This window comes from Oryzias latipes, chromosome 16 (genome assembly GCF_053564925.1).
Source record: "Oryzias latipes strain Hd-rR chromosome 16, Olatipes_Hd-rR_3.1".
NCBI classification, from domain to species: domain Eukaryota; kingdom Metazoa; phylum Chordata; class Actinopteri; order Beloniformes; family Adrianichthyidae; genus Oryzias; species Oryzias latipes.
This window is the reverse complement of record NC_136252.1, coordinates 20,160,503-20,174,296: the sequence shown is the minus strand read 5'-3', so window position 1 is coordinate 20,174,296 and position 13,794 is coordinate 20,160,503. Positions and strand designations below refer to the sequence as shown.

The following is a 13,794-nucleotide window of genomic DNA, read 5'->3' as shown; positions in this document are numbered from 1 at the left end:
AAAGCTAAGATCACACCAAGCCCCTGCAGCACAAATGCTGCTATCCTATTTTTGTGGACATAAAATAACAAATCCTTCTTCTGTAGAACATTATTAATACATTCTCTCCAAACAAGATTTGTGCAATAATTCATGTATCCAATAATTTATCACATGAGGAGCGTTTGTTCTGACCTCATCACTAGAGAAAATCCATATTACATTTTTCCTGTCCTTTTCAGTTTCTGCATAATTGAACTTTTATTAGAGCTTTAATGCCCAATCAAACTAACCCTTCAGAAAACATTAAAGGAGAAATAAAAGCTGACTTTTCTTGTTTAAAACTAACACACCTTGACAGACTTAGTGCTGTTTAGTGTTGTTTACCACAGCGGCACTTCACTGCTCTTTTGGCATCAGCCGTCGAGATATTAGCGGTAGATCCTTTAAGTCCCCTCCTATATGAATCTGCTGCATGAGTCTGAGTCACTTTCAAACACATCTTCTAATCAGATTGAGAACAGGGGGCTTTGCAGCGGAAAAAAAATAGCTTCGACTTTTTCCTCCTGCACCTTAAATATTCCTGAAAGAAATGCTGAGATGAGAGACTTAAATTTCGCAAAGCAGCAGCAAAGGCCTTCAAATTAAAAGAAAAGAACATACTCTTCTTAGTTATGGATTTAATTCCTCTTGACTTGATAATTGAAGTTACCATATATGCCTCACTTGATATATTTATTGTGTAGAAATTGATGTTTCAGTAATGTCAAAGCCAGTTTTGGGAAAGGCACAAATAAAAAGATTTTGATTGGGATTACGGACTGCGCCATGACAACCTGCAAATTTAAGCTGCTTTCTGATCCATTGATCTCATATTTATGGAGCTAAGAGTTAAACCGCCTTGGTAGTGTGGTATCTGACACTCAGACTTGTTCTTGAAACACAGAAATACATACATATATACTGTATGTGTGTGTGTATAACCTCTGCAACGGAAAATCTTTTTTTTTGTTTTCATAAAGCTTCTTTGTTTAGTGGTCCTATACTTCTGGAAAAAAAGTTTACGATTCATCCTCACGTACAAGTGGTGAAAATGCTTTGTTGTAAAAATAAAATAAAAATTTCACCTTCTTCAGTACAGTGTAACAAAATATGTGTGCACTGATTTAGCTCACAGCATTGCAGTCTCACTTTTTATCATAAATGATCAATGCAAAGTGCCTGACGAATGTAGATTCACAGTTATGTCCCCGCTGATTATTGCCTCCTGTTTGTGAATTATAGCAACAAGCAAGAGGGAGGCTAACTCAATGAATGCAGGCCACGACACTGAGGAGGTGAACCATAATGACTATTTGTGAGCGTCTTGATTTATCTGCAAGCTGTGCCGGAACTCGGATGTTCAGGTGGTGGAAATGGGCAGGTGAGAGCATAGTGTGGTATTTGGGTTTTGTGACTTTGCACATCTTTTGCATATTTTACAAACAACACAATAAACAGTAAAGTACGACTCCGTGAGGCATTAAACCAGAAACTAAAGCCTGATACCCCAACATGAACTCATCACAGCTTGATTGCCTTCTTAAAATACTCTTTTTCCCAACTTCTAACACATCTTTAGCAAGTAACTTCAAATATCCCGCTGTTTAAAGTGCAAGCTACCTCTTTGTTAATCAATTTACTTGTCAGTACTTATAAAAAGAATGGTTTTTACTGTACCGCTGAGCCTCATTTTATGGATCAGAATTCATTAGCATAAGCTTACGGCTCTAATGCACCGTGCATTTTGCTTAAACAATCAGTTATATCATAGTGTAAAGCCAATCACCGTAATGGCTCTCGCCCTGGGAAAACTGGACAGCCCAATCATCACCCTTCGCTGAGAGAGCCTTTTTCCATATTTGACATTTGATATGTGATTGCTGCCTCCACTCACTTCTGTTTTGATTATCCCAAAGCCTCCCACACTGTTTTAGACCGGATTGCTTGGTTTGTTGCTCTCAAATGTTTAACTGCGGCTGATATGGCTATTGAAGGCTGCCTGTGTTGTTTAGTGCTTCAGATTTTCTAAGCTAATCTTTGCGGTTGTTTTTATTTTTGGGAAAGGGCAAGGAACTCTGGGATTCCAAAACCTATTTGTTCAGCTAATTAGAAAAGATGGAGACCCCAGATTTGACAACATATTATAAACACTATTACTTTGTTTATTTAGAAGCTTCTAAACCAAACAAACAGCAGTTATTCTATTATTGCTTCTGCTTTTGTTAACAGCTGCTAAAAAAAGAGCTTTTTTATATTTTTCTCGCAAGCAAAAATGTGCCTACACAAGCACTCTGATGGTATTTAGTAAAGACGTGTGGAACACAGTAATTACAGTGCAGGACAGGTCACTAGGTCTGTGGCTAACCTCAGCTCTGAACAGCTCTGCTGGACCTCTTGGGGGGGGAAAGAAGGATGAGAGTCAGAGGCCACCTTCAGATACAAAGCAAAGAACATTAATTACTCATGGGGGGAAAACAAGAGTGCAGATTAGCCTGTAATTGGGGGGGTTTGCCTGCAAACTCTCTGAACCAGTGAGTTGACCAAAGCATCAGTGGCTGATTATAAGGATTGGGTTCTTTCATTTTAAGTTCCACACAAATAACATCCTTCAAATAAAAAGGTGTGTGGTTTGCTTTGTCCGTTTGTCAAAGTAATTACGCACTCGGTAAACGGTGTGTGATTTTATGGGTGGAAAATAGAAACGGTACAGTGAAGAGGGAGTGGGAGAAAACCACTGTGTTCACTCTGTGTGACCGCAGAACAACCTAGATACAGAAGTGAACTTTGTGTTACTCCCCTTCATGACATTTTTGCCCCAAAGTACTTCTTTAAAAGCTCTCATATTTCTTTGATTTTTCTCAGAAGAAACGTGAGCAAATGAAGACCGATTATGAACATGGAGGGTTTGTAGAAGTACAGATTTGGTAGAGCAGGGAAAACATCTGTTGTTTGGCAGGCATTTTTAAAGTAGGATATTCCAGTCTTGCATAATCTGTCACAGCTGATACTTTGATTTCCCAGAAACCAGTCTAGTTTGAAATTTTGCCACGGAGTTTCCAATACAAACACTCACTGACACGGACACAACCAGTACCATCGTATAGCCGCATGTGCATAGTGTTGAATAAAAAAAAAGAAGATAAACAACCAGAACTTCCAGGCAGATGCCTCCACCCTGTTCCAGGGGGTTTTCCCAGTTCCGACCCACAGCAAATCCCTGAAAATGGGAGGAGATAAGTTGATCCAAAAGCTGCTGTATCACTTTGAAAACCAGTCAGTCTTGACACTCAAAGAACCAATAGCTCTCAAGTTTTTGACTCAGGCACAATTCGGTGTCATATTTCTATACAGCTTTTCACCACTCAGAAAACACCTACCTATATCTGCTTTCTTTCTCTGAATATACATCTTGCGTGAGAGTCGCCGGCCAGCTGAGCAACATGTCAGAGGAGGTGAAGCCTGACAGCGTGTTGCTCTGCTCTGTCAACACAGCAGCTGTGCCACGACATGAGCTGTTGTGCATCTTCGGAACAGGGGACTTGGGGCGCTCTCTGGGTCAGCGCCTGCTCCAGTGTGGATACAAGGTGGTCTACGGCAGCCGCAGACCCGGCGGTTGTGGCCCTTTGCCTCCAGGAACTCAGGTATTTGTACAATCTCTTGCCAAACACAACCTCTATTATATGACTTTTTGATATGTGGTTGTTGGAGCTTTTGTCAAAGCTGAAATCGTGGTCGTGTATGTTAAGAAGTGATTTTAACCCTTCAGATTAGACGGCATAAAAATGATAGCAGTCTTTACCTAGTAAGATAAAATTGTGGATGAAAAAGTAAAACACACATGTGCTTATACTAAACTGCTTTAGATCATAAAAACAACACCTCAGAAGCAGTGGTTAAAAAAAACATGTTTTCATTTTTAATTGGAATGCTTTCTTCTTGTGTGTGTTTTTTTAGGTGATGAACCACGAGGCAGCAGCCCAACATGCCCATTTGATCTTTATTTGTGTTCATAGAGAACACTACGACTTTTTGGAGCCACTTGCACCACAGCTAAAAGGAAAGGTACCTTATGTCTAATAAAGTTTTTTTTCTTCCCATTCCCAACTCTGCCGCCACTGCATGCCTTTCTTTTTTCTGTCTTTTGGTTAAAAGGTGATGGTGGATGTCAGCAATAATCTCAAGAAAAATATGTACACAGACTCTAATGCAGAGTATCTGCAGAGGTAAGGACGCCATCTTAGATACTTAGAATGTCAATGATCACATCTTAATCTTTACTAATTTGAGTGTGTGTGTTTGAGTATGACAATGAAGTTTGTTTTTCTATCCAGGCTGATTCCTGGAGCTCACGTGGTGAAAGCTTTTAACACGTTGTCTGCCTGGGCCTTACAGAACGGACCTGCAGATGCTAACAGACAGGTACCGACATTTTCCCTTATTCTATACTATTATAATATTTTGATTTAAGTTATTTGGGTTTTTTGAAGATTCATATCCCACAAGAATTATCCATTAGTGACCAACAACACAAAAATGACTAGAAAACAATTTTTTTTTTACATCAAGACCTCATATTAAAGTTTTCACCCAAATTAAGATCAAATAGCGTAAGCCAAAATTGATGAATCAGACTAAAACCTGCTGTGAGTACCACCTCTGATGTTTCTTTGAATCAACTGACTCCCCAGCCTGGCTTAGATCTAAGCTTGCCATCACATGTTTTGCTGTCTCTCTGTAGTGCAAAGCTGCTGCACATGTGGGGCTCCCTGCTTTGTTTTGATGGTGTTGTGCAGTCCCAGAAGACACGATACCACACAGGATTATGCATCTTTATTTGCTGGAGTGTGTGGTATTTTGAACATAATAAGCAACATCAAAAGGGATTGCAGCATTGTTGTTGGATTATACCTGCTCTTGGTGCCTAAATTTAGTATATCTTGGAGGAAGTTACTATTAGGTTTGCCCCCTTGTATGTACAATCAAATGGAGCCTTTCATCACCACACAAGCAGATAAAAAAAACATTCTCCCGGCAATAAAATACAACATAATTCATATTTGGAGCAATTGTAGATCAGTAACAATGTTTGATGTTTTTGGGATCCAGGTGTACCTGTGTGGAAACAATGCTGAGGCTAAGCAAGCTGTGACAGAGACTGCTACCAAACTTGGTTTCAGCATTCTGGATAGAGGATCTCTGTCTGCAGCCAGAGAACTGGAGGACTTCCCCTTGCAGTTGTTCCCAGGGTGGAGGCTGCCCATCAGACTGGCCATTGGGCTCACTGCCTCTTTTTTCTTCTATTTACTCCTACGAGAAGTCATCTACTCCTACATTGTACAACAGAAGGACATGTCCTTCCGGATCATGGTGTCTTTGGCCAATAAGGTTGATGTATATCAATGTATCTTTTAAAGAAAACTTTTTTTCCTAGTTTTGAAGTGTAGCATGTAAATGTTAAAAATTGTTACTTTCATGTATCCCCTCATTTCCTTCAGGTGTTTCCCATTGTTTCTCTCATCCTGTTGTCTCTCTGTTACCTGCCTGGAATCATAGCAGCGTTCCTTCAGCTTTACAGAGGAACCAAATACAAGTCAGGGCCCAAAATGGAACAATACAAATATATTTTGATTGTCTGCATATTTATTATTTGTAATATTTCAACCTATTTGTTAATTCCCTCTTCTTTTCAGACGTTTTTCAGACTGGTTGGATCGCTGGATGCTGTGCAGGAAACAGTTGGGGCTTTTAGCTCTTGCCTTTGCCTCTCTGCACGTTCTCTACACTCTTATACTTTCCTTCAGGTATGTCACAGCTGATTGCACAAAACCTCACCATTTGACACCACCATGGCCTGGCGCACAGACACGTATTACTCCATGGGAATCATGGGATTCTGCTTTTATCTCCTGTTAGGAATAAGTTCCCTCCCTTTTGTCAGCTTACATTTTCAAATTAGTATGTTTGTGAGGCATGTTTGAATCATTTTACTGTCTCTTAGTTCATGTAGTTGAAACATGGTGAACGTTTTGATTAAACAGGCCTCTCTTTCACGTTGGAGATATTTTGGCAGTTTTTTTAGTCTACATTCTTTCTATTTCTCCTACCTAGTAAAAGCAGGCTTATTACATATACCTGCTATGGGATTACTCAATAAATTCAGACAATCACACAAATAAACAAAATTTGGAACAATTTATATCAACCAATGTCTTTTACATTTCAAAAAAAGGATGGTTTAAGACCACAAGCTAACTTGAATATTTTGAAGCTCAGTGACAAATTTGAAACCTATTTTCAATCAGCACATTGTCAATAATCTCAAAGTCCAGTGCGCTCCAGTTCAGCACATTTCCAGTTGTGAAGTGCATTTCTTCAGTGTAGTGCCGGATCTCACATGGAGAAAGGGTGTAGTCCCATATGTGGACATCAGTTAACATGCCAACAAAACTCTGGTGAATGTCAAACCCCCCACCATGGGTGTCTTGGTCCTGTGGGGTATCCAAAGTGATGAAGGATGAAAAATAGGGGTTTAATGTTTTGTGCACTGTTTGCAAATATGCAAAAACAATTGAAAAGCATTTGACAAAAATACATTTAGATTTTAAGTAATTATTACCTGTCCTAAAATAGCCTTGACTGTCCCAGTGATGGATCCAGAGATGATAAATCTTCTGATTGAAGGTAACCCATCAAACCATATCTGTACCAGTCCAGTCACAGAGTCCCATGTGGTGCAGATCGAGTGCCACATGTTTGGCTTATAGTCCCATCCTCCATATTCAACCCTTTCACTTTTGACATGGGGATCTATCTCTTGGTTCTGCCATAAAATCAGGAAAGCGCTGGTGTCAAAGGGAGTTGCCAAAGAAAAAAAGGTGTGGTCTCTCTTGAGGTCTGTGAAAGATCTGTTGGAGGAGACAAAAACATAAGTTGCTAAATTCAAATCAAATCAAATCATGCAAATGCATTACATTTAAACATAATCAAATTTAAAAACAAAAGGACAAGACAAAGAAATATTTTGTCTAAAACCTGCACAATACCCCCCCCACACACACACACACCATGATAAAAAGAAAGATAAAATGATGCAATGTAGAAGCGTGGCTTTGTACTGAACTGGGGAAATGATGTTTTGGGGACATGTCCACCTCAGTGACCCCCCACTCAAGCTCACAGAATACACTACAACAGCACCCCCAGATCTAAACAAAGAGCCAGACCAAAATATGACGGGTTAATGTGAAGTTCATAGATTTACCTGTGACAGACAGTTACAGCGTTGTAATCCTGTTTAATTGGGTTCAGCCTCACGTGAGCTGTGTCTGTTTCTCTGGGAAAGGTAAACACTTTTCCGGAAAGATCTAGAAAAAGACAGCAAATGACAAAATGGACAAAAACCCTCTTCAACTTCCTCTTCCTGTTCTCTAAATTCTGAAAACTAACCACAAAACCTTAAGTGGCTTCAGACATAGGACACTATGTACAGAAAATGAACAATGTTTTTATCATTTATTTATTATAGTTTCATCTATATGGTCAACAAAAATAACATAACCAACCTTGAATCTCTGCAGATACTGTTCCCATGACCATAAGGAAAAGCAACAACTTCATCTGTTGGAGAAAAGTAAAACATAACATAACATAAAAAAGTGGCACAGAGAGTCCTGCACTGTGTGACAAACTAAAATTTGAAACAATACAAGTAAAATATGGAAGGAAATAATAAATGTTTAAAAAATAAACATCTTTTAATGTAATAAAATGAATCATATCCATCCACATTAAGTGCCGCAATCTTGCCTTGAATGATCTTCAAGCTTTGCTATCTGTGAAGGTTCTGAGCTTTTGTACTCTCAGTCTTCTATTTTTATCACTTCTCTTTCACGTACCCCTTTCAGTTCTCCTTTTTTTTCCCTTTTTTGAGCCCTTAAACTTTCTTTTCCTAACAGACATTTGTTTTTTATCAAAAAGATTTATCCTCTGCCATAATTATAGGAATGGATAGAAACCAAAGTTGTTTAATTTGATCTTAAGTACAATTGGTAATCAGTGCAACATGAGAAATAGTTATGTTGTCAACTCCAGTCCTCATTATTACTCTTTACAAGTTCTGTTGTTGCATGATCTAAATCTTCTTCCGCCTGCATGAGTAGAGCAGGGATCCAAGCCAATATGGTGAAGCACAGAGGTGAAGAAGAGGAAGAAAAGAAAAGAAAAATGTGCATTTCAGTTTCTTCCACTCCACTTTTAACACCTATTGATGCAAATATGCATCGAACAACTTCAGCTCCAAAATTATTTTCATTTAGCATCTACAAAAAAAACCAAAACATGAGTGACATTTTGAGTTTTTTAGAGGAAATAAGTTCATCATGGGGTTAAGGGCCAGACAATGCCAAAGCTTCATTCCTAGTGGAAAGGATTGGAGAAGGGCTGGTGAAACCGTCTTGAATGCAGAGTAATAGACATCTTTGAATTTATAGGCAAAATATGTTTGTGATTGGCCGTAAAGATACTGGACAATTTAGCTACTGGTTCAGTATGAAAGTGTTACGAGTGGTATGTGTAAAACGTAGCCCAAAGTTCATGGAGGTATGCTGGATCTGCTTCATTAAAATTACTCCAGTGTCAAATTATGATTGACATGTGTTTTTTACAAGCAAAAAGAACCATTGCAATGTTTTGGAGAAGAACCTGTAGGCCCAAGTTGACTCACTGGGGGAAACAGATGCTCATAGTTTTTCCATTAGAAAGAATGATATGTATTAGGAAAGGAAAGTTGGAACTGTTCGAAGACATGTGGGGTCCTCTAAAAGGTTTTGTGAGGAGTCTTAATTTGGAGAATGGATCTGTGGATGACCAAGACGAACTAAGAATACTCTGTAAACCTTCACTATTTAAAAAAAAAAATGCAGTTGTATTTGAAAAATGTATCAAAAGATGGCTTTCCTTTAATTTCCTGATTAGTAGAGGTTGATCTGTTTTTTGTTCTTCTTGTTATTGCTTAGTTTTTTTTTCTCTGTTATATTTTATTTATTCTATTTTATTTCACATGTACACATTGGGTGTAAAGCTTGTGATTATGTTTGATAATGTACCAAAAATTAAACTAAAAACAATATTACAAATAAAAAATTACTCCAGTGCTTTACAATTCTATGGATTTCTGGCATAAACTTTTTGCTTTGTTTTGTTTTGTTCCCAGGTACTACGTGAGATACCGGCTTGCAGCTCACACTATCTCCCAGGTAGGGAACCTTACAAACTTGTATTAACCTATAAAAAACATCTTTTTAATGTTTTTTTTACTTGTATACAAAAAAACTAAACATAAATTATCACTCTCTTTTTGTTTTCCAATAAAGATAAGGGAGAACAAAACCTCACCATTTGACACCACCATGGCCTGGCGCACAGACACGTATTACTCCATGGGAATCATGGGATTCTGCTTTTATCTCCTGTTAGGAATAAGTTCTCTCCCTTCTGTCAGCAACGCTCTCAGCTGGAGAGAGTTCAGCTTCATTCAGGTAAATACCGTTTTTCTGAGTCACATAAGTTTTAAGTGTTCTGGAGTATTTTAGTCACATGTAGAAATTACGGACTCACATCTTATTTTGAAGTTGTGCAGCCCAGCGCAGTTCACTTCAATCCCTGTAATGTGTTGACTTAATGAAACAACACAAGCCACATTTGCGGAAGTCTAAATGTGGAATAGTCCTGAGGTTTTGGAGTAGTGGTGTCCAAAATAAGAATCACTCGTGTGTTTCTCTGTTGTTTTTATTTTATTTTCTATTTTTTTACAAGGATTCTTGAAAGAGATAATATCATGTTTGGAACTGTTTTCAGAACACCTAGTGGGAAGTTATTTTCTAAATTACCTAGTGGGCATTTTAGGAGCACATTAAATGAGCATAAAATAACAAAAAGTGAAATAAAGGACACACGGTAACATAAAGTGCAAGGCCCAAGAGCACAACTGGAGCTACAGGGCACCTGTGTCACGCACCGCAGCCACATTCCCATCAGGAGATGCTCATCAACAGCCCCCTGAATTATTCATTCATTCATTTGTTTTCCATACAAGCTTAATCCTGTTCAGGGTCATGGCAGCAGAGGGATTAATTATTCATCCAACTACAATATCATGACTTTGGGAAGAGGGGTTGACACAGACAGAAATCAAAATATTGCTCAGCTTGAGCAAGAAAGATGAATATTTCTAAATTTTTCCACCAGGTTTTAGGAAAAGCGAACGCTGTGGAAAAATAATGATCTTGTCAGGGGTTTAATAACAGCTCAGTGATGTGCTAAAAAGAAAAAAAATAAACAGATTGAAAAAGAAGAATCTTGGGGTTTGATTATCTTCCCAACTTCTCTAATATTTCTGTGGTTGTTCGCTCGCATGTGTTGTCTCCCTGTTTCCCTAAGCTGACCACTCAGACAGGAAATGAGCCCCACCACACATTCATAAATGTATCTGGGTCATGTCACGCAAATGTTCTCACCCTCCCCCCTCTCCAGTCCAAATTAGAGCAGCGCTTTAAATGTTAAGTTATTCATCAAATGTAATTTGGCAGCATACATTACCCTTGAAAACAATATTAAGGTTTTCTTTGTGCGCACACACACCTAAAAGTGATGACCGGACACACACTTGCATTATGTAGAGATGGAGTTATAGAAAAGAAATGAGTATGCTCTAAGATAAGATGGAGTCTACCCACATGCATTTAGAGAGCTTTTTTTCCTGCTAAAGGTCAGTTACATTTTTGAGCTCTTGACCTATTCTGAAAAGTTCAGAAGTTTATAGTCATATTTTGTTGGGATGTCATCAGGATATTTATATAATTGTGTTTACATGTTTTTTTTTCCAGTCCAAGCTGGGATACATCACATTGTTCTTCTGCACCTTTCACACTTACCTGTACGGTTGGGACAGATTCCTCTACCCCTCTACCTACAAGTGGTTCAGTCCTCCTGGATACATGCTTTCACTGGTGGTTCCCACAGTGGTGCTGGTTCTCAAACTGTTGCTCCTCCTGCCCTGTGTGGACAGAAGCCTCACTCGAATTCGACAGGGCTGGGAGAGGACTGATCCTGAAGAAGAAAGCACAAAATCACTGCTTCGGTAGAGCCGTCACAATCACAAATTCAGTATATATAAACCGAAAACACAAAAACAAAGTGATTTTATTTTTAATAGATTTGTACACCTACACAGCTACATATTCATAATGCCAAAGAGAGTCAAGTCCTTTTAAACCACAATAAGGCACCTGATTTACATTATACTACAGTGCTTCTTGTATTTGTTTTGTATCCCTTATTTTGTAAATTTCATCATTTTTTTCTTCTTAAATTGTATAACCAGTTTAACACATGTAAAAAACAAAGACTAAAGATATCTATAAGTCTGCAGAGCTCTGTCTTTCTTTTCTTTTTTTCGCCAATCCCAAATCTCTTTTTATCTGGATGTTCAGTCCAATGTGATCATTTCCCCTGAGTTGAGTGTGCTCTGGTTAATTATCTGCACAATCCCTCTCCAGACTCCATTTCTTTCAGCTGAGCATTTTCAGAAACATGTGCTGTGAACAACCATTTTAGATATTAAAGCCTATAGAAAACTTGTTATTTAATTGTTTTTAAATATTTAATAATAGAAATTAGGAAGTGACAATTTGGTTTTTTAAAGAAAATAAGTCTATTTCAAAACAGAATGTTTTTTAATTTTTATTTGCATAAATCTTTATTTTAAACTGCCTTAATGCTTTTTAGTTGTAATAATGTTTTGGTATATGTTTAATTGTATACATGCTGTGCTTTCCTTGTTTATTTAATTTTTAATGCAGACAAAAGTCACTGTTAACATTTGTTATTTACTACTACTTTATAGACTAGTTTTAATTTTTCCACTGCAATTAACCAAATAATTTAAACAAATTACTTTGAAATTTGTCCTGTGATTTAAACAAACTTTGCTCAAAACAGCCAATGGATAAATTATAGTAGATTATCAGCCAGAATAATGCTTCATTAGCTCCTTTAACAAACTAAGAAGACTTCAGCCTTCTGTAGAATATTGTTCATGCAGCACACATCTGACTTTGTGGTTAGAAAAATCCTTTTTTAAAACCTTTATTGCTGGTTGGAAAGCAGGACAATCTTTGATGCAGAAAGCCCTTTGGGATAAACCCAAGAGCAGACAAGCCCATTGTTTGAGTTGATTCCCTTATCTTTAGAACACCTTTGTTGAAGAAATGTAATACTAAAATAAAAAATGAAAGGGCACAAAAAATGAACAATATCACATGTTTGAACTTTTACTCTAGAGCTTTTTCTTTACAGCAAAGCTGAGGTTCACAGGAAGCTCTCTTGGGAAGCCAAAAGGGCTGAACGATTGTCATTGTCAGTAATGTGTTAAAGTGGAGGGTGCTGGACAAAGACATAACTTGACTTCCATGACAAAAAAAAAGTGTTACAGCTATTTCTTTCCACATTCTTGCATTTTCTTTTATCACTCTTTGTGACACAAAAAGACCTTGAAATAATACAAAGAAGAACATTCTCAAGCCAAAGAGTGTTTGCTCTTCCTTGAATTGTATTGTAATTTCAGTGAATTTTGCAGAATAATTACCAGATTCCCGCCTGTGATATGCTGAAGGCAGAGAGTTAGTAATAAAGTCTATTTGTCCCTTCACAGGGTCACAAGTAAAGAGTCTGACAATGGACTTAGCACTAAAAATCCTCCTTTGCCACTGGAATGACAATTGCTTTCCCCCCCCATTCTTAGCAGTTATAATCTTTGTGTTTTTTTCAAACTGTACTTGACCAGACATAGTTATTATGGTTTCATACTGCAACAGTTTTAAAAAGCACCGAATTACTAGTGCACCTTTGTTGTAGTGTAAAAAAATAGACTAGTGGTGGCTTTTATTAACCACTAATTCCCACCTGTGCTATAACTAACAATTATGTTCGCTTACATTGCTCAATTATGCAATTCAGCAACCTAAAATCCTCCTCAACTGTCTTTAGCAAAAATAATGTCTTTTTTGGCTATCCTGCTTTTACAATGATTCAGTTCTTTCAGTTTTCAGTGACTGTGTTGTTACTCACACGTGGAAGGGCTTCCCTAAAGACCTGAGAACTTTTCAAGAGTTTATAGCTCTTATTGCATGTATATATGCTTTTTAGTAATTTACTTATTTGACTTAGTGGATCAGGCGGTTGAGCAGGTCGTCCAAGTGTCGGCGGTTAGATCCCGGCTCCCTCCAGTTAACTGTTTTTGGGTCTTTGGACAAGAAACTTCCCCCTCCCTGCCTCCAGTGTTTATCCATTGGTGTGTGTCATGGTTTGGGTTTTTTCCCTTAGGTTTTTTACTCCATTTGTCATGATTTGAGTTCTGTTTCCTGTTTTATTTTGAAGGTTTCTTGCATGTTATGGTTTTCAGTTTTACTTCCCTGGTTCCAATCTCTCCTGATCGTTGTCACCTGTGTCTTGTCAGTCCTGTCTGTATATACTGTAAGTCTTGTCTCTGCCTTCCTCTTGGGCTGGTCCATACTGTCTCTTCCATGACCGGCATTTCCCTGTCCGTCTTCCCACAGTTAGTTTTGTTTTGTTTCCCTAATCTGCAGCGCTTTTTGTTAAGAACAAATCCCTTGCCATGGAACTGTGTGCTTCCCGTCTCTGCATTTTGGGTCCTTCATGCTCTCCAGCCCTCCCCACCTCAAAGTGTGAATTTGTAGGAATGTCCCGGTGATGGTC

At 38.1% G+C, this 13,794-nt stretch overlaps 2 protein-coding genes across 3 annotated transcripts; one reads left to right on the top strand and one right to left on the bottom strand.

Annotated features, from left to right (window-relative positions):
* Positions 1-620: 620 nt before the first annotated feature.
* steap4 (STEAP family member 4) lies at positions 621-11,450 on the top strand. Its single transcript, XM_004077856.5, has 10 exons — positions 621-3,662; positions 3,976-4,083; positions 4,174-4,244; positions 4,353-4,440; positions 5,128-5,406; positions 5,517-5,611; positions 5,712-5,822; positions 9,233-9,275; positions 9,393-9,557; positions 10,905-11,450. Exons 1-10 carry the CDS (start codon positions 3,462-3,464, stop codon positions 11,160-11,162), a joined length of 1,419 nt encoding a protein of 472 aa, XP_004077904.1. The 5' UTR covers positions 621-3,461; the 3' UTR covers positions 11,163-11,450.
* On the bottom strand, positions 6,195-7,916 carry LOC101165585 (C-reactive protein). Of its 2 annotated transcripts, XM_004077857.5 has the most exons (5): positions 7,828-7,875; positions 7,584-7,638; positions 7,283-7,385; positions 6,638-6,926; positions 6,195-6,509 (listed from the first exon to the last, which is right to left on the bottom strand). In XM_004077857.5, the coding sequence occupies exons 2-5, from the start codon at positions 7,636-7,638 to the stop codon at positions 6,291-6,293; spliced, it is 666 nt and encodes a 221-aa protein (XP_004077905.1). In that variant the 5' UTR covers positions 7,828-7,875; the 3' UTR covers positions 6,195-6,290. The 2 variants fall into 2 exon arrangements, with proteins under 2 accessions (XP_004077905.1, XP_020565819.1); XM_020710160.3 differs by having other exon boundaries at positions 7,584-7,916.
* Positions 11,451-13,794: the final 2,344 nt, after the last annotated feature.

Excerpts from the sequence above, each read along its gene's own strand:
- LOC101165585 (XM_020710160.3), bottom strand. The coding sequence starts at position 7,809 with ATGTGGATGGATATGATTCATTTTATTACATTAAAAGATGTTTATTTT. Across the intron at positions 7,386-7,583 it reads AGTATCTGCAGAGATTCAAG|ATCTTTCCGGAAAAGTGTTT; the intron begins GTTGGTTATGTT and ends GTCTTTTTCTAG. Across the intron at positions 6,927-7,282 it reads GCTGTAACTGTCTGTCACAG|ATCTTTCACAGACCTCAAGA; the intron begins GTAAATCTATGA and ends CTCCTCCAACAG.
- steap4 (XM_004077856.5), top strand. The coding sequence starts at position 3,462 with ATGTCAGAGGAGGTGAAGCCTGACAGCGTGTTGCTCTGCTCTGTCAAC. Across the intron at positions 9,276-9,392 it reads CAGCTCACACTATCTCCCAG|ATAAGGGAGAACAAAACCTC; the intron begins GTAGGGAACCTT and ends TTTCCAATAAAG. Across the intron at positions 9,558-10,904 it reads GAGAGTTCAGCTTCATTCAG|TCCAAGCTGGGATACATCAC; the intron begins GTAAATACCGTT and ends TTTTTTTTCCAG.